General features: G+C 33.2%; 1 protein-coding gene and 1 long non-coding RNA gene across 2 annotated transcripts; one reads left to right on the top strand and one right to left on the bottom strand.

Moving 5' to 3' along the window:
* The first annotated feature begins 271 nt into the window (after positions 1–271).
* LOC144356158 (uncharacterized) lies at positions 272–12688 on the top strand. The gene is made up of 7 exons (XM_078011014.2): positions 272–341; positions 5815–6700; positions 6829–6988; positions 7975–8247; positions 8352–8453; positions 9302–9505; positions 11533–12688. The coding sequence occupies exons 2-7, from the start codon at positions 5837–5839 to the stop codon at positions 11823–11825; spliced, it is 1896 nt and encodes a 631-aa protein (XP_077867140.2). The 5' UTR covers positions 272–341; positions 5815–5836; the 3' UTR covers positions 11826–12688.
* A 3052-nt stretch (positions 12689–15740) lies between these two features.
* Positions 15741–19948, bottom strand: LOC146750888 (uncharacterized). The gene is made up of 2 exons (XR_014930046.1): positions 19714–19948; positions 15741–19445 (listed from the first exon to the last, which is right to left on the bottom strand). It is a non-coding gene; the product is annotated as an uncharacterized LOC146750888 (long non-coding RNA).
* Between the last annotated feature and the right edge of the window lie 877 nt (positions 19949–20825).

Below are 20825 nucleotides of genomic sequence, written 5' to 3'. Positions count from 1 at the left end.
ATTCCTTTTGTTTAATATATTCAATAACGCCAATATCACATATTTAGCATTGATTTGTTACACTTTAATATTGAAATAATAATAATAATATAATCATAAAAAAGCATTTTTAAAATAGTGTTACTGATTAAAAATACAAATATCAATCGTAGCTTGTTTACTTTGAAGCTGCAACCCCTTGTAGTAAATGAAATAACCCAGCTCCATAGCAATAATATGTTATGTCTTGTGACAGCGTCTTGTAGCACTGCTCTACAAACGTAGAAACACTATCAGACTCAGATTATCTAGTTTTATATATCAATCAACAATCCAACAACTTGAGTAGACAGTCAAAACAGGTGAGATCTTGGGTGAGGGCTATAACTTAAATGAAGCTAAATTACTGAAATGAAATTAGTCATACCTTATGATGGAGCCACGACAATGAAGTTCAACTTCAACATTGACTTGAACTATTTTATTTTCACGTAACCCCAATACAATGTAAGGTATATATTGCTGTGGATTCATGAAAATTTCGATTAAGGGATTTTGCTCCGGTCAAATCTAATCTAACGAGACAAATGATTTAAGTAAAAGGGTCATTCAACCAAAATAATACGGTGCGACGTGACGTCACCGTGACCCATTTGTATTGAACATCGTGGGCTATTTAATATTTCATCTCAATGTTGATAATACAAGTCATTAACAATTAAACTAAAATTTGCCGTAGCCCTGCATGCGTACATAGACTCTGTGTCGGTGGGTGGTGTGGTGTGGTGTGGTGTGGAGGGGTGGTCTGGTGGTGTTGTTGTTAGTATCATAATACAGACGGGCATTGTCCATTAGTTTTCCCATGGAGGTCTGCTATCTATAGAGTAGTCACCTATACACCCAGTGTAGGGGAACGGTCAAGGGAAAAGTGGCTTGCGATCTATCGGGCTTGAATAAATGCAAGTGGTCACTTAAACATACTTATAGAACGTTGGATTAGGTGTTAGGGGGGTGTCGATTATTTCGGGGGATCCTCGAAAAGTCGGTTAGGAAGTTTTGTAGGAATGGTGTTTAATGGGGTGTGAAATATATCGACATAAAGGGGAGGAAATAACAGGGACTGGCAGGGGGGAGGGAGTTGTTGTTGTTGCCAACTTACATGAATGTACTCAGGGCTAAATGAACACAGTGCTATGTGTAGGGCTAATGATCAGACTCAGCCCAGACTGTGTCAGGAAATTGAAAAATTGAATGTACAGAAATAAACTAGAACTAAATTCTGAAAAACTGATATTTTATTACTTAATCAGGCCTTGATGTGGATAGTGTATGTACTTGATTTCTGTCATAATTGATGTTTGGGTGTGGTTTTTGATATTTAAATACAATAATTTTAAGTCATGTTAGTCAGGTCACAAAATCGCATATGCCAAAAATTCAGTAAGTAAATGTCCACTAAAACTGCCAAGATTATATTGTCCATGCTCTTATCAGTTCCATGTTGGATAACTGTAATTATCATACATGCGAGTGTGTTATGCATTGATTTCTATTGTCATAGGAGTGAAAAGTCCAAATAATAATATCAGTCACATGATTAAAGTTATTTGATATTATCACTCTTTGGCAGGCACTATGATTGTTATAAAAACAAAACAGAATAGCAGGGCAGTGTGAATAAACGTCAATTTTTCAGGATGAAACATGTTAAAATATTGAGTATACATTATATATGAATGTACATTGCTATTGGTAAACAAAACAGTAGCAACAGATATAAGCCAGAAATTTTTTTGGATTTAGCCAATTGATACTTCCCAAACTCACATATGAGCAGCAGTGTACCAGTGTACCTCACATAAACTGTGCAGCACTTGGCATTAATTTATCAATTTTAAAAATATTTTTGTTGTTTTTGGTGCAAATTCATAAACTTTGAAGCATTTCCAGTGTGTGAATCATTACTAAGTTTTCGTTTTTTGGCTCAAAAATTAGAATGAGTTAATTGCGCTATTTGCCATGTGAAGCAGTTTGCATTAAAGTTATGGGTAGGAATGCTTGCTTAATAATAATTTTAGTCTTACAGTTCAATATTATTTGAATTGTTTTACACACTATAGTCCAGTGGTATTAAAATAAATAAATAGATTAAAGCACCAAACTTGGTAGAATTAATATATGCTTTAGGTTCCATCATTTTAGTATTATTACCACTATACATGAAAATACATGAAAACTAGAACATTTTGTAATTTAAAAAAAAATGAAGTGATGGGGACAGGGTTTTGCAGGTTAATACGGTTTATTGTGTTGTGTTTAAAATATGCATGCAGTTATTACCATTTACAAAAGTACCATTAATTAAAAATTAAGCTACTTAAAATCTACTTAAATTAACCTTGGTAGATAAAGATGGTTACAATTGAAGTTAATCACAAAATCATGCTACACAGGTGTTCATATTAGTTTCTTCTTCTCAATAATGTATGGTATAACTTGAAAGTTAAATGCCTACATGTCTGTGGTCATCATTATTAATTATTTAAAAGTGTTTATGATGTTTATATACAAATGTTTTAAGTAGATAATTGGATCAGTATTTTTTTATAACTTGATCAGGGGAGTGTATAGCTGCATACATTTTTTATTGTGGTACTGTTCATTACTAGAGTAAAAAATCACAAATTCACAAAATAATTCTATTTATAGTTTATAGTCAGAAGATTAGGACAAAAATAGCCAAATGTTTTGAGTAAAAACTGAGTATTGACACCAATTTTGATGATTCATTTCCAGAAATATTGAAGAATAAATAAATAATGTGCAGACAAATTTGGGCGAAAAGTCTAGTTATATGTGGTATATATGATAACAAATCTGTTAACAACACTCTAAAAGTCAATCATTAAATCAAACTACTTATTGGTGATATTCAAGAAAAGCCACAAATTGCATTATTATCAGTTTTCACTAAATATAGTGAATTCAAGATTTGTGATTAAATCTGTAACTCCAATTATCTTGGCGGAATGCTCAACAATCCGAGTGGTATTGATTCCTCCGTCTGCCACTACCCTTGCAATATGATAGGGATATGTTACCCAATTCAAAAAGCCAAAATGCAAAAAATATACCCCTTCACAAATTTCGGGCTGCTATTTCAAGTTAAATCAATTAATGCATGTCACATTCAGGATTCATCGATAAACATAAACATCTTGTTTGCATGTATTAAATAAATGCACAACACACCACAGTGGTGCCAGTCTGTGTGTTATTTGGATGAAAATACAAATATGTTAGTATTCATAAATTACAGACGCTGAAAATAGTAACTCTCACAACAAATATTAAATAGCAACAAATTTAAATATTTTTGAAATAATACCCCATATGTTGGCTAATCATTGAGTGAATTCTTATATTTATAGAAAGAAAATATATTAATATAGTTGTACTTCATTTAATAACATTTGTCCTACTATTTCTTGTGCCATATCTCATGTTACAGTTAAGCATTATATGTGGGTTGATACAGGAGTATTGTTCTTTTCTAATGACAATCTTTAGAATTCAGTCATTTTTCAGTACTGGTAGTACAGATTGTAAGCTACAGTGTGCTGTAATTTCATGGTATTTACGGGGTATTTTCATCATACCATATTAGGAAATGCGAATTCCAAGTATGGAATGATTACATGCGTAAGCGTCCTCTAATAATAAAAACAAACATGGCTGCCACCAGAGTTTATCCGGACTCCACACAAAGAAGTTTGCTGATTCTGTTCTAAACATTTTGGATTTTGGCATTCCCATGATGTATCCTTGAAAGAAAAAGATGTATAATAAGGTTATTGTGAGGATATTTCAAATTATGGAATCAGACATTACACCATCGTATCGACCCTAGCCGCAGATCGGTCGATACTCCAGCTGTACTGTCTATGTGCATACTTTGAGGTATCCTTGTAATAACCTCATATTATTTCCCCTGATTTAATTGCTAGTTTTCCCGGAGTAAATTAATTGGTTATACCCTGTTTAATTGTAAAATATCTGTTTATATGATTCTGAAGATTCATGTATTTGTGTGGTATAAAAGGTTTGTCAGATGTTGAACCTAGATGTGAATAAATAATGAGATATAGTGAGAATTATATTGTTATGTATTGCATTTAGAAACTTTTTGACTCCCGTGTGCGAAGCACAAAAGGGAGTCTTTGCAGTTACCCTGTCTGTATGTCTGTATGTCTGTATGTCTGTATGTATGTATGTATGTATGTATGTATGTCACTTTTTTTGTTCCACCGTTATCTCAAGAACCACTAATCAGATTTTGGTGAAACTTGGTACATAGATGCTCTGGGATAATGTGCAGAGTTGATTAGGTTTTGGTAAAAATCTATGAATATTAATTACCTAATTTGCATGATAATTAGCTGATTTTTAGCTGTTCCATGACTGTTCCACTGATATATGAAGAACCACTCATTGGATTTTGATGAAACTTGGCACATGGATGCTCTGAACTAATGCGCAGATTTGATTTGTTTTTGGTAAAAATCTATGAATATTAAATACCTAATTTGCATGATAATTAACTGATTTTAAGCTGTTCCATGACTGTTCCACTGATATTTGAAGAACCACTCATTGGATTTTGATGAAACTTGGCACATGGATGCTCTGATCTAATGCGCAGATTTCATTAGTTTTGGGTAAAAATCTGTTTATATTAATTACCTAATTTGCATAATGATTAATCAATTTTCGGCTTTTCCACTGATATCTCAAGTACTAATCATAACATTTCAATAAAACTTGGTACATAGATGTCATATGAGACTGCACAGATAGTTTTTAGTGTAATATCAGTACATATTAATTACCTAATTTGCATAATTAATTAATTTTCAGCTATTGATATTTCAAGTAGTAATGAACACATTTCAATGAAACATGGTACATAGTTACTTGAGGACTGTGCAGAGACCTAATTAGTTTTTGGAGAAATATTTGTGCATATTAATCACCTTATTAGCATAATTAGTTAATTTTCAGCCCTTCACCTGATATCTCAAGTACTAATCATCACATTTCAATGAGACTTGCGACATAGATCTTCTAGGACTATGCAGAGACTTGATTAATTTTAGGATAAATTATTGTGCATATTAACTACTAATTTGCTTAATTAATTTGTCCTAAGAACCACTCATTGAATTTTAATGAAACTTTTAAAGAGTGCTCATCACATTTCAATGAACCTACATGTGTAGGACTATACACCATATTAGTTTTGGTAAATATTTATGCTTCTTAATCACCTAATTAACATAATTAATTAATTAATTAATTAATACTGATATCTCAAGTATTGATCATCACATTTGAATAAAACTTGGTACATAAATGCTCTAGGACAATAGACAGCCTGATTAATTTTGGGTTAAAATCTGTTCATATTAATTCTCTTAATTAGCACAATAATTAATAATTTTTTGGTTCTAATCACATTTCAATGAAACTTGGTACATAGATATTACATTACGCAGATCTTATTACTTTTACATTGCACAGACCTTATTAGTTTTACACTTAAGTGTGTTCATATTAGTTACCTTATTTGCATAATTAGTTTTCTGCATTTCCATCAATATCTCAAGTTCAAGTAATTTTGAATTAATTTTTAATGTGTCTCCAATACTCTCAGCACACGGGAGTTCTTTCTAAGCTTTCTTTGATTTCTTTAAAATTTACACAAAATTACTATTAAACAGTTATGGAGACCAAATCATTTATAATCACAATGTTTCACTGTTTTTTTTTTTGTAGATTTAATTTCCCCCATATAGGTATGGGTAGTGGAGCAACCAAACAAGGGGTGCCAGCGAGTGATGTCAGTGAAAATACTGTTATAACGGCATGTAATTCATTGCCTGTGATACCTGACAGTCCAGAGACTATTGCCAGGAAAACTTTACTCACAGAGAAAGTGAATTATTTGAGAGGACTTGAAAGTTACTCAAATAATGAGACTTGTGATGCGATAATTTGTATTGATAAAATGTACAGTGAGGCAAAAATTGATGATGATAGGAAACCTCTTGGGGATCATCTGGCTGAGCTAGGGTTTGGGAAACTCTTTGTATCTATGTGGACTGACTTAATGCAAGAGGACCTCTTTGAACAAAATTCACAAGATATTAGTTTAAAAGTGTACACCAGACTGAAAAAGACAATACATAATTACTCAGATGTATCCCAGTTACTGTGCAGTGAACTAGGGAGGTCAGGTGCCGTCGCTGCACTTTTGAGCGAACTTAAAAAGGAACAGTTGAGCTACAAGCGGATTGATATGGATGATGACGGAAAGTTGAGAAGATGGGTAAAGAGCACCTTGGGTACACTACACAACACTATTCGTATGTGCGTGGATAACGTTCCGATTTTTCGACAGTCAGATGCGGTGCCTCTACTGATGGAATATCTAAAATGTACGTACCTTATTGTGAGAGCAAAAGCATTGTTGAATCTTGTATACATAGTTGACGAAGATGAAAATGATAAGATTATGACTGGTGGAACAAATATCGCCTTTCTTGTCAAAATGTTGCAGTCAGCGTTGCAATCACCTAGTCATATGTCAAAAACTTACTATTTTGATGCAGAGGAACTGGTGGATGGTATCAATAAGTTGGCGACAAACGACCAAAATAAGGTATTCGAATGATAAAAAAAGCACTCGCATTTTAATTTTAATTGCTAATTGTTTCGATTCTCTGTATTGTTTTATGTGAGAAAACTTGTCTTAAATATTTTTTGTTTGTATATTGTTTATTTACTAAGAAAACTTTAGTTGAGTGTAATGTGTTACCACTGTTGGTGCAAATGATGAAAGAGGGGCAGTCCGAAGAGGAAATTCGACAAGCTGCAAGGTGTATTTGGACACTGGCATTTCATGAAGATAATAAGGACACAATACGCAATGAAGCGGATTTAATGGATGGTCAGTTGATTTTATTTCACACATACAACAACTTCTGGCAGTTGAGCAAACTAAATACATTTCACAACATTTCAGATTAATTTCCTTGGATGATTCACTTTAAATGTCTGAAGGTGGAAAGTGGCATCTAATTTGACAAGCCGGTAGTCTGGCTGGCGATCCGCTCCTCTCAAAAAACAAACATCATATTTTCGGCTGTTTCTATGATAGGACTTGAATGTCAAGCTAACGTTGGTTTATAACTAAAACTGGACCCCGTATACGATATTGACAAAAAGCATTCAGTCTTCAGAAGTCCATTCACTTTAATTCCTGGCGTGAATTTTGCTGTTACAATTATTATTTCTGACCATTTCGCGATTGTATTTTCTAGATTCTTTAATTGAACACTGCATTTACAGTTCATTCAAAGTTGCGTTGGGGTTCACGTTGATACAGTGTAATAATGTTGGTGCCGGTGGTCTCTCGTTCGTACGCAACTTAGCCAAAATAAAATGCATGATCATTTGAACACTGCTATTACAAGACTGGTAGGAAGTAATACATATGGGCGAAAGTATTTGGCTGTTGCTATGGCAGTAGTGGGCCATGATTTTTTTTTAGATTTTACCAACTAACTAGAGTGAAGGTGTGACCTGCCTACCAAGTTTGAGCGAAATCGGCCTAGCCAAAAAAAATCACAGAAGAAATTATACATGAAGACACAGAAAATCACAGACTCACAAAAACGTGATTTTAATGCAATTCTAGCGGAGCGGATCGCCAATTATTATGCAGGAGACGTTATCTAGATGTCTTTTCCTTATTTGACTATTCTCCTTAAAGTAGACAATAAGGAGGAATTGCTCTGTTACTTCATTTTACTTGTATGCACAACACCATTCTCATATTTTTAAGCCAATTTCTGTGGTTTTTTTAATGTAATTCACACATAATATTGACAGGATTGTATTATTACCATATATGGGCTTTTATTTATCCACCAGAGCTGAGGAAGCAAATGCATTGTAGTAATAAATCTTCTTGTGGTGGTGCTTGTCGGACTGCCAGAGGTGCATTGTGGGTACTTGGAGAAGAAGAGTCTGTGAGGAAAAAAGAGCATAGCGACCGGGCAGGAGATGTAGTCCTCCAATCACAGGCAAGATCCACTGGTCATGTGATGATCAGCTACCAATGGGATGCTCAGAAAACTATGGTCAAGGTGAAGAACAAATTAAAGGATGCTGGATACAAAGTGTGGATGGACATTGAACAGATGGGTGAGTTGATTTTCATGTATGTTTTCTACTGATAAGAGGAACCTTGTTTGACAATTGTATTATATTTGTCTTTATAATATTAAAAAACTCATTTTGAATTCTAGAGGGATCTACATTGGAAGCTATGGCTAGTGCTGTTGAGAATGCTGCCGTTGTCTTGATATGTTTCTCACAGAAGTATAAGGACAGTCCTAGTTGTCGCACAGGTAGGTAGTTTATTAAATTATGTTTAATTGAAATGTTTATTTGTGTGGATGAGTAAATTTTAATGGTATCCACTGCTTCTAATTTGTGCCATGTTTGTTTATGTTATTAAGCTCAAACAAACACCTAATATGAATTTAATAATAAGGATATATGTTATCCATTTCTCAAAGCCAAAATGCAAAAAATATACCCCTTCCACAAATTTCAGACACACTCACTTTGCACTTTTAAAAAGAATCACATGTTTGGGTGAAATGGCGATAGAAATGAACGTGACACACAAGTGAACACTGTGGACACCCATACTTAAAACAAAAAGTTCTAAAATTTCTGACAAAAGTAAAAGCTTACTAGATTAGCTTATTGCGAACATTGCCAGCATTTAAAGCACCATAACTCATGCAAACCTTGATCAATTGTTTGCACTGTTTTAAAGATGAAAGCCATGAGATTTCATTTTATTTCATTCGTGATCGCATAGTTGAATGCTGACAATTTCCAGAAGGAGACGAAGTATACAAGTAATATGAATTTATAATCATCTTCAGCTAAGCTTTAAACATGTAATACAGAACAAGCATGGCATGCATAGAAAATCTGATATGTTATTTTTATCAATATGAAAAAAAAAATTAAGGTAGATGGATACCGTGGCAAATAATTTATTGTCTCAGCAAAAATTTGGTAGTCTATCTAAGAGAAAGATTATGGTATTTGGTCTGAGGATTATCTGACCCACTGTTACCACACAAGCCAATGAAAATGAGGAATTGCACTTTTCATAATTTATTTTGATTTTGTCATTAAATTTAAATTGATTATGCATATATCTTCTTGTCTTATTTAGAAGCAGAATACACATACAGACTCAACAAACCCTTTATTCCTCTGAAAATCCAGTCAGATTACCAGCCAGATGGCTGGTTAGGAATTCTATTGGGAACAAAGCTTTATTTTGATTTCAGTGCTGCTACTAGACCTGAAAAAGAAATACCCAAACTGCTTCGAGAGCTTGGAAATAGAGGAATGTCATCCCAGACTGTGATAGAGAGTAAGTCTTGATTTTCTCTCAAACAAAATAATTTTTGTATTATTAATGTGTGAAATTAATTGGAAGCTTGCTCAGATGACATATTTCTAAACAGTGGATCATACAGATTGAACCATGGTGATCTCTGCAACTCAGTGGCAATTTTCTAGACAATGTTGTGATTTTGTTGATTGTACACTACAAACAACGTCTTAGTGTATCAAGTGTCATACCACTGCATAAATTGATTAAAAAACAAGTCATACACTATATGTTTAAATCCAACTGAGCAAAAACTGTACTATTTAGGATATACAAAAATGTGATGAAAATAAATCATTAGAAATTATTCAACAGCACAAAGAGCAAACATAAAATGTGCTAAGTTCCAATAAATTTGTGAAAACAGTGGCAAAAATACAAAGAACATTCACAAAAATGATTGTAGTTAGTATGCAAATTAGCTAATTAATACGTAAAGATTTTCAGAAAAAAATGGAGTTCATCATAATGTATCTGTGAACCATGTTGTATTCCTGTCCAGTAGTTCTTGAGATATCGATTTTAAATTTGATACATTTGCACCTATTCATCCATCAACACAGACAGAAATAAATCAGTACAACATTGCCTCTCACTTTGGTTTGCACACACACAATCTAAAAAAAAGTTTCAATAATAATAAAGGTGCTAAGAATCAACAACTTTCAATTTTTTTAAATCTAAAGAATTGAATTTTTTGTGCTTTTGACATTCTACTTTATCTTACTCTAGAGAATTCGTCTGCTGTAAAAGCAAAGAAAGCCAAAAGGCAAGGCTTATAACCATATCTCGATTGACTGATAATAACAGCAAAGATTTGTTCACAAATAATGCATGCTGCACTCAAGTCTTTTAACCAAATTTAATATTATTTCTGTAGTGTCTACATTTTCTTGAATATTTGTTTTCAAAATATTAAATCTTTTTCTTTTTTTTATGCTCACTTTGTAGATAGTTTTTAGCTTAGTATAAAAAGATTCTCATTCATTTCATCTGCTTGAGCAAATTTATTCAGTGGTGAATATTTTTATAATTTTGTTATCTTTTTTTTCTTAAAACTGAGCGTGCGTACTGAACTCAGTAAATTGCCTAAGTCATACCGTAGTCAAAATTAATGTCTTCAAGAATGGTTTTGAAATTTATGAAAATTTATGTTTCATCAAAGCAAAAAAAAAAAACTGCTTGTAAAACGATTTGATCAGAATAAGATAAATAGAGCAATGGATATTCATATCACAGTTTTAAATGATTATGTCAATCTGTTTTGTAAAATTTTAAATATATTTTTATAGTATCTTTTTCAATGTTGAACTATGTGAGTAGAATTATCCTTTGCAGTATTGAAACTAAAATTGAAAAATAACAAAATACTATAAATTAAGTTGTATTGTCGGCACACTATGTTTGAACATATTAACAATACAACAGTTATGGTATTAGCAAGATATCTGCATCAGAGATGTACTGTCATCAGAGATGTACTGTCATCAGAGATGTACTGTCATCAGAGATGTACTGTCATCAGCAGAATATCTATATGGATCCAGTTGTAATTAAGTTTTCAGCATCTCAGGGCGCAACTGAATCACTCCCAAGGTTTGATATGCAAAGTTGGATTTTATTACAAAATCAAAATTTAATTGGATTATTTTTCATTAAAATTAGAGATGCACACTAGAAGTTATTTCCTGTATGGCAGTACTAGTTCCCTTTGAATTTATAAGATGAATATTTTACTAGTGTTACCACAGTTTCCTAGTGTTTACCATGCTCCTGCTTCATTGTAGTGAAGTCCATAAAAAGCTTAGTTGATGAACAACTTTGGAAATTTGTAACTTTGTAAAATTTGATTCTTGTTCAAAATTAAACTGCTTTTAACTTAGTTTTACCGACAACACAATTTTAAAGCGTCACAAGAGATAATTAATTAATAATTTTACTAATCACCAAAGATTAACATGTCAGTGAGCTTGTTGCCTCAGTTGATATCATTTATTCCATTTTAGATCCCGTGCCCAACACCGTTGCTCCTGTAGTGGGTGCCATGCCTCCAAGGAACGATATAGGGAGCGAGACGACCACATGGACAAACAGTGATGTCATGACGTGGTTGGAGGGAATCGGATTGCAACATTTGAAAAATAGATTTCGAGAATACAATGGAGAGATGATTCTTGGACTACGATTGGTTGGCTCTGAGTCACCAGATTTTTTTTACTCATCTTTGAAATCAGATCTTGGGTTCAAAAAACTCATTGATATCATTAAATTTAGAAATGCTCTTGATAAATTACGATGAAAACTGAAACCAAAAACGATTACCAGCAATAGGGGATTATCACAGCAATGGATATAGTTGTATCCAAGCCATATTCTTTGATAATGTAAACCAATATGCACCGAATAATAATAATAATATTATTATATGATTATTGCCAAGTAAGCCATCCAAATATATTGTATTGATACAGAATAAAATATTCTTCCTCATTACAGAATCTTTCACTTGTGAAAGGAAGATTTAAATGCTTTTTATTTTTTTAGAAGTCCCTGTTTTTATACAGATTAATATATTTATATTTTTATTCAATTATATATTTTGAAGTGTATATATTGACAGATTCTTTACAAAATATTATGTCAATTGCGGCCACTGAATTTTCACAGTGATTTTATAATATCGTCTGTAGAAAAAATAATGTACAAAAAAACAAAACAATGTTGAGTAAAAAAAGCATTTTGGCGTTGTTTCTGTGCTTTGTAATTGACCCATTAGTATAACCACTTATACTTTGCATTAATGTTGATATTTAAAAATGATTGTACATTTAGGTAAGCTGTCAATTGAATTATATTGTATTATGGAATATAAACAAACTAATCCATCTATTACATTAATATTAATTTTTATTTACAGTATTTCCTATCATGGTAATATATGATTTTTGGTTAGTGAAAGCAGTTATTTTCGCTGTGCCATTTGCTGTCACTATTTATATATATTATGACTTACTTGTAATAGTGTCAAATTTCTAACAAATTATGGAACTGAATATTACAGATAAATAAATGCAGTAATTTATAATAATTGGTCCTTGTGAAATTTGAGAAATGTTTCTTTGCAAATATGCAATTAAAATTATTTTGTATGTTTCAGTAAAATCTGCAGTTTCTATTAAAATTATACAATGGAAAAGAGGGGATGTGGTTTATATTAGAGCATCCACACATATGAGAAATGATGAATTTTTCGTTCTCAATTGTTCAAAAATAATGGGTGCGACTTCTATTAGGGATGTGGCTTTTAAGAGACATTTACATGTATTGTTGTGTATGGCACTATTGTTGATGTTATTTGAATGCTGCGCCCTCAATGCTGTTGATGTTATTGGATACTGCATATTTAGTCCCCGTTCGGACGCAGTCCGAAAACGGGGACTTATGTTTTGCCCTGTGTGCGTCCGTGCGTCCGTGCGTCCGTGATCACCTGTATCTCGAACATGCATGGACCGATTAAGTTCAAACTTCACTCATACATCACACCTTATATGGGACATATGCACATGCATTTTTTTCATGATCCGATTAACGATAGCCGAATAGCGGCCATTTTAAGGCCGAAAATGCATCAAAATCACACATTTTCACCATTCCGGACCCGGATCTCAGTTATGCATGGATGGATTTTGTTCAAATTTGGTACATACATTAAACATAATAGGACCTTGATGCACGTCATTTTTTTTTTTGGATCGGGTTCGAAATGGCCGACTGGCGGCCATTTTGTTTTAAAGAATTCAGTTCTGGATCCGTATCTGAGACATGCTTGGATTGATCGAGTTCAAACTTCACACACACAAGGTACATCATGTCACAAATATGTATGTGCATTTGTTTCATGATCTCATTAACGATAGCCAAATGGCGGCCGCTTTAAGGCCGAAAATGCATTGAAATCGCACATTTTCACCATTCCGGACCCGGATCTCAGTTATGCATGGACGGATTTCATTCAAATTTGGTACATACATTAAACATAATAGGACCTTGATGCACGTCATTTTTTTTTTCGGATCAAGTTCGAAATAGCCGACTGGCGGCCATTTTGTTTTAAAGAATTCAGTTCTGGATCCGTATCCGAGACATGTCTGGATTGATCAAGTTCAAACTTCACACACACAAGGTACATCATGTCACAAATATGTATGTGCATTTGTTTCATGATCTCATTAACGATAGCCGAATAGCGGTCATTTTAAGGCCGAAAATGCATCAAAATCGCACATTTTCACCATTCCGGACCCGGATCTCAGTTATGCATGGATGGATTTTGTTCAAATTTGGTACATACATTAAACATAATAGGACCTTGATGCACGTCATTTTTTTTTTGGGATTGGGTTCGAAATGGCCGACTGGCGGCCATTTTGTTTTAAAGAATTCAGTTCTGGATCCGTATCTGAGACATGCTTGGATTGATCGAGTTCAAACTTCACACACACAAGGTACATCATGTCACAAATATGTATGTGCATTTGTTTCATGATCTCATTAACGATAGCCAAATGGCGGCCGCTTTAAGGCCGAAAATGCATTGAAATCGCACATTTTCACCATTCCGGACCCGGATCTCAGTTATGCATGGACGGATTTCATTCAAATTTGGTACATACATTAAACATAATAGGACCTTGATGCACGTCATTTTTTTTTCGGATCAAGTTCGAAATAGCCGACTGGCGGCCATTTTGTTTTAAAGAATTCAGTTCTTGATCCGTATCCGAGACATGTCTGGATTGATCAAGTTCAAACTTCACACACACAAGGTACATCATGTCACAAATACGTATGTGCATTTGTTTCATGATCTCATTAACGATAGCCAAATGGGGGCCGCTTTAAGGCCGAAAATGCATTGAAATGGCACATTTTCACCATTCCGGACCCGTATCTCAGTTATGCATGGATGGATTTTGTTCAAATTTGGTACATACATTAAACATAATAGGACCTTGATGCACGTCTTTTTTTTTTTCGGATCAAGTTCGAAATGGCCGACTGGCGGCCATTTTGTTAAAGAATTCAGTTCTGGATCCGTATCCAAGACATGTCTGGATTGATCAAGTTCAAACTTCACACACACATGGTACATCATGTCACAAATAGATATGTGCATTTGTTTCATGATCTGCTTAACAATAGCGGAATGATGGCCATTTTAAGGCCGAAAATGCATCAAAATCACATATTTTCACAATTCCAGAACCGGATCTCAGTCATGCATGGATGGATTTTGTTCAGATTTAGCACAATGTGTTGTACATATGCAGGTGCATTTCGGTCATGATCTGCTTTGAATGTATATGTCACTCAAATATGAACGGAACGGGGACGTGTCATTGACAATGACTTGTCTTTTTTGTTCCTGACACACACTACACACTCATTCAAATGAAATATTGCAGAAAGTGATGGCTAAGACTTGTATTCAGATCGGCTACCACATCTGTTCAACAAATACATGTACTATATTGTCTCGGCAATAGTAGTTATCTGTAGGCAGGTGTGTGTTTACATTCTTGCTAACCAGCAAAAAAAATGTGCACTATCACACAACCTCACAATGTATTGTGACAATGTACTGCCATGTAGTTTTTTTTTTTTTTAAACTTGGAAACAATGTTATGTTATGGTTATGACTTGCATATTGTATAGCGCCCTCACTGGCACGAATCTGTTGAAAAAACATTGTTGTTGGTAGCTCTAAACACATCACATTTAGCAATTGCAAAGAAAAGTAATGGTGTGTGTGTTGCCACTGTGTAAGTCTCAATATGATCCAAGTTAATTCTTGTTTAAGCTATGAGCTTGATTTTCATCTACCACATATCCCAAGTTGAAACAAAGCCAAAATCGTGATGTGTTTGATGGGATTCTATAACATAACACAGAGAGGAACTGATATTTACTTATAGCTACATGCATGAGTCAGCAAAAATGTGAACAATCAATATCCAAACAAGGTGAAACATGTTATATTGCAGTGAATTATGAGGTTCATATTGCATGTCTAAATTAAAATTTATCTTTGTAGTTTCATTGACATTTAAAGGGTAACATTTAAACTAATTTATTTTTTATGTTTAGCTAAATGAGTGGGTGTATTACATATTATGGTAATGTATTTTTTACATATATATATATTAACCAAATATGTATGACCGTATATTTTATTTGTATCTTTACATTTGAGATTCCATAATCCAACAGCAAATAACCATATTTTTTGACCACAACTCAACTTCAAGTAAATGTATTACTCTGATTGTTCATGCACATATCAAATTATGAATTAATAAAACATAAGACAATTAAGAATCAAAGAAAGCTTAGAAAGAACTCTTATGTGAGAGTATTGGAAACATATTAAAAATTAATTAGCCTTTCAAACAAGATGCTTGGCAACTAATATTTGTCAGCTATTTAAGATATACATTTACAACATGAAAACAATGTGATCCACATTATTGAAAATAATACTTTAATACAGAAAATACATTTTTTGAGATATCAGAAATTGTCTAATAATACATGTAATCAGATAACCAATATGTTTTTCATTATCAATCACATCGGTGGATATGTATAAACGTAAAACTAATTACATTGTTGCATTATCTTAGAGTATTTATGTACCAAGATTTATTGAAATAACATAAGGGACGACGTCAAAAGATCGATGTCGGATAAAAAACTTATTTGCTTTATTTTGGGGGGGGGGGGGTTGACCTCAAAAAGTTTCCATCCTACAAAAACAATTTTATTTTTGAATGAGTATTTGTAGCTCGTTTTTTTTTTCTATCCAATCATGGAGAGAAATAACAGAAAATGAAAAAACACACATTCAAGACAAGAAAATGGTTTGGTTAGAGTGTAAATATGTGCGTCAAATGAGGTGCATTTGTAAAGACTTTTTACATCCACCAGACAACCAACTGCCATGCCATACTACTGTCCGATTATCAATTTGTATTTAATGGTGAATGTAGTCTGACGCCATGACCAATATTTATCAATTAAGTTTCATTGTGTGTGTGTGTGTGTGTGGGGGGGGGGGGGGGGTTGAAAAAAACTAAAGGAATTAAGTTTTTTTTATCCGACATCGATCTTTTGACGTCGTCCCTAAGTACATGAGATATTGATGGAAAAACTGATACCTGACTAATTATTATGCAAATCATTTCAATGTAAAACTAATAAGGTCTGCACACAATGTAACATACCATCAATATACCAAGTTTCATTGAAATGTGATTAGAATTTGGGATATCAATATAAAAGCATATTATGATATATTATGCAAATTAGGTAATTAATATGCACAGATTTAACCACAACTAAACAGGTTAGTGCATTGTCTTAGAGCGTTCATGGACCAAGTTTCATCGAAATGAGATGATTAGTACCCGAGATATCAGTGGAAAAGCCAAAAATTTACTGGTTATTATGCAAATTAGTGATTAATATGCACAGATTTTCATTCAAAACTAATCAGGCCTGTGCATAGTTCTAGAGCATTAATATGTACCAAGTTTCATTCTAATGTGATGACTTGAGAAATCAGTGGGAAAAGTAAAAAATTTACTAATCATTATGCAAATTAGATAATTATTATGCATGGATTTTTACCCAAAACTTGTATGCATATTGTTCCAGAGCATCTATGTACCAAGTCACATCAAAATCCAATGAGTGGTTCTTTAGATATCAATAGAACAGCCCAAAATTACCTAATTGTCATGCAAATTAGGTAACTAATATGCATCAAGTTCAACTAAAACCTAATCAAATCTGCGCTTTAGCCTGGAGCATCTATGCATCAAGTTTCATCAAAAACCAACATATGGTTCTTGAGATATCAGTGGAACAGATACACATAAAAATACAATAACTTTAGAACTGTGATTGATATCGAAGCATATACGAAAGAAATTGCATACTAATAATTACTTGAAATTGGATAGTGGTCAAAAGATAGATTCCTGTAAACATGTATTTTCAATAGAACTGTGATTTACACATGACATGATAAAAATAAAACATAATTATACAGATTTGGTAAAACTACTTTTTAAGATAGTGGTATTACAGGGTAGTATGACACAAACTAGTTACTTATTAGTTGCCAGCTATTTACACTACCCATCCACCTCTCCAGGCACAATTTCACTATTGTTGGTCCAGCATAGAGAAGAGCAAATTGAAATTGCTTGTTGGTGCTTTGCATGATGTCCATTAACATTAACAAATTTCCAATGAGGGCTAGAATTATAGTGATTATATCGATATTTGTCTAGATTAAATAAAATCTATTATCCAATGTATTGGCAGAGACCAATAACCAATTGAACTAGCTAGAGCAGTTTTTTTAACCGTTTTATTTTAGCCAAATTTTAACAAGTAGTTATATCAAAATTTTTTGACATTTTATAGTGAATGATAAAATTTGGAGTTATTGAAACAACAAAAAATAGACAATTTTCACCAATATCTTGAAAAATATACATACAACACAAGCCAAAACTGAGCTTGGCTAAGATCACAATCAGATTAAGCGCCGTTTTATGAAATAAATTATCGTCAGCAGTCCCTGACTGCCCAACCTTATTCTCTGTCTATCGCTTCTTTGACTTAGCCTAGTTTTGACAGTTCATTTAAATGTACGGTATAGGCTCCAATTTTTAGTTTGTTTATAACCTTTTTTTTTAGGTGAATAAGATATGGTATTAAAAAAATCAAAAAAATAAATATAAATAAACAACATTAACAATCAAAAACTATAGAAATTTTGAAAAAAAAATTTGGAGCCTCTACCTACAAAATTTGAAGACAGACATTTTCCCCTCACCTTTCCTTTTATCTTTGGTTCAGGCATGATCATAAGGTACAAAAAGATACAAAACTATGTAATATATGTAAAATATTTCAGATTTTATTACAATTTGTACAATTATTTTGTTTGTATGATTAGTTTGCATATTAATTTTTGACATTGTTCATTAATAATATTTTGTTTGTTTTAAACATGCTTGTGTAAATGTGTTGCAATAGCAATATGGCTTCAAAAACAGTATTCGTTAAAAACAAAATGGCCATCAGTCAGTTAATCTTGGAAAAAAATGATGTGTATCAAGGACCCTCAATTATGTTTTATGGACATACCAAGTTTGACTGGAATATGTCCATAACATGACCAAGATCCAGAAATGCTTGATTTTTTCAGCACTAAAATGGCCACCATTTGGCCATTTTGAATTGCATCATGGAACAAATCTGGATATGTATGATATGATGTGTGTGTGAAGTTTGAATGTGATTTTTCAAACCTTCACTGTCAGAGATATGATCCGGAAATGCATTTGTTAAAACAAAATGGCTGCAAGTTGGCCATTTTTAATCTAAATGCACATGGTGTAAGGTGTAAATGATGAAAGATGTATGATTGAGATCCGGTTCCGGAATGGCAGAAATGCTTGAATTTTGATGAATTTTTAGCACTAAAATGGACGCCATTTTGCCATCTTGAATTGCATCATGAAACATGAATGCATGTGCATATGTATGATATGATGTGTAATGTGTGTGTGTGTGTGGAGTTTGAATGAAATCACCCAGGCCTGTCTAAGATACATGTGTGGACTGATCGGTGGACAAATGGGCACATGGAGGTGAGATTGTAAGTCCCTGTTTTCAAACTTTTGTACTTTGAAAATACAATGTTTTAAGTTTAAGCAGGAATTATACTGATAATACAATTATACAATCAGGTCTTTTTCAGGTCTAATGGTTGGCAGAATTTTACGATTACAAACTACCAGGTACTTCATTTTGTTATGTTGTCAAACATTCTTCATTTTTTCTGCAAGATAAAAATCAATATTTGAAAAATTATTAACTGATAATAACTATTTTTATTTCAGGATCATAATTAGACCTTACTGAGTAGGCATAAGGGAGATACATAAACTCATACTGATCTATAAATGCCACCACTAATAAAACAAAAATGCTACCAATCATAGCATTTTGACAAAACAGAACCAGATTCTCTTAGTGATATCACATAATTAAGATTGTTATCATTATTATAATAAATACATATCTATGTAATCTTAATATTTCCTAACCTTCTTTTTTCCTTTTCCTTTCTTTTTCTTCTTCTTTTTGAGGCCAGCACCAAGCTTAATAATTGAGCTGAATGTGTCAGGCAGCATCATTCTGTGGGTTACGCTAACCTTCATGGAATTCAAGCCGAATTCTTTCCGTTGTTGCAGACCTTCCAGAATCTCTTTCCCACCCAAATCACCAATTAAATTATCATCAAGATCAAGTTCTTTCAGACAGTCTGAGTGCATTATTAACCTAGGTGGGATAGAGAATATTAAAGCAATCATCAACATGGTGTAAGCTGCAATGATAGTAACAGTCAAAATGTAAAAAAGCTGCATTCCAACAGTACATAACAGTGGTAAAACTGTATTACAAGTGTTACAACAATGTGTAACAGTGGTAAAACTGCATAGTGTAACAACAGTAAGTCACATAGTGGTAAAACTACATTACAAGTGTTACAACAGTGTGTAACAGTGGTAAAACTGCATAGTGTAACAACAGTAATGTACATAGTGGTAAAACTGCATTACAAGTATTACAACAGCGTGTAACAGTGGCAAAACTGCATAGAGTAACAATAGTAAGTCACATAGTGGAAAAACTGCATTACAAGTATTACAACAGTGTGTAACAGTGGTAAAACTGCATAGTGTAACAACAGTAAGTCACATAGTGGTAAATCTGTATTACAAGTGTTACAACAGTGTGTAACAGTGGTAAAACTGCATAGTGTAACAATAGTAAGTCACATAGTGGAAAAACTGCATTACAAGTATTACAACAGTGTGTAACAGTGGTAAAACTGCATAGTGTAACAATAGTAAGTCACATAGTGGTAAAACTGTATTACAAGTGTTACAACAGTGTGTAACAGTGGTAAAACTGCATAGTGCAACAACAGTAAGTCACATAGTGGTAAAACTGTATTACAAGTGTTACAACAGTGTGTAACAGTGGTAAAACTGCATAGTGCAACAATAGTAAGTCACATAGTGGTAAAACTGTATTACAAGTGTTACAACAGTGTGTAACAGTGGTAAAACTGCATAGTGCAACAACAGTAAGTCACATAGTGGTAAAACTGTATTACAAGTGTTACAACAGTGTGTAACAGTGGTAAAACTGC

The sequence above is a fragment of the Saccoglossus kowalevskii genome, chromosome 1 (assembly GCF_978046115.1).
Source record: "Saccoglossus kowalevskii chromosome 1, keSacKowa6.1, whole genome shotgun sequence".
NCBI lineage: Eukaryota > Metazoa > Hemichordata > Enteropneusta > Harrimaniidae > Saccoglossus > Saccoglossus kowalevskii.
Note: the sequence above shows the minus strand (reverse complement) of the source record. Positions and strands in the feature narration are given on the sequence as shown.

Excerpts from the sequence above, each read along its gene's own strand:
- LOC144356158 (XM_078011014.2), top strand. The coding sequence starts at position 5,837 with ATGGGTAGTGGAGCAACCAAACAAGGGGTGCCAGCGAGTGATGTCAGT. Across the intron at positions 6,989-7,974 it reads TGAAGCGGATTTAATGGATG|AGCTGAGGAAGCAAATGCAT; the intron begins GTCAGTTGATTT and ends TTTATCCACCAG. Across the intron at positions 8,454-9,301 it reads CAGTCCTAGTTGTCGCACAG|AAGCAGAATACACATACAGA; the intron begins GTAGGTAGTTTA and ends TGTCTTATTTAG.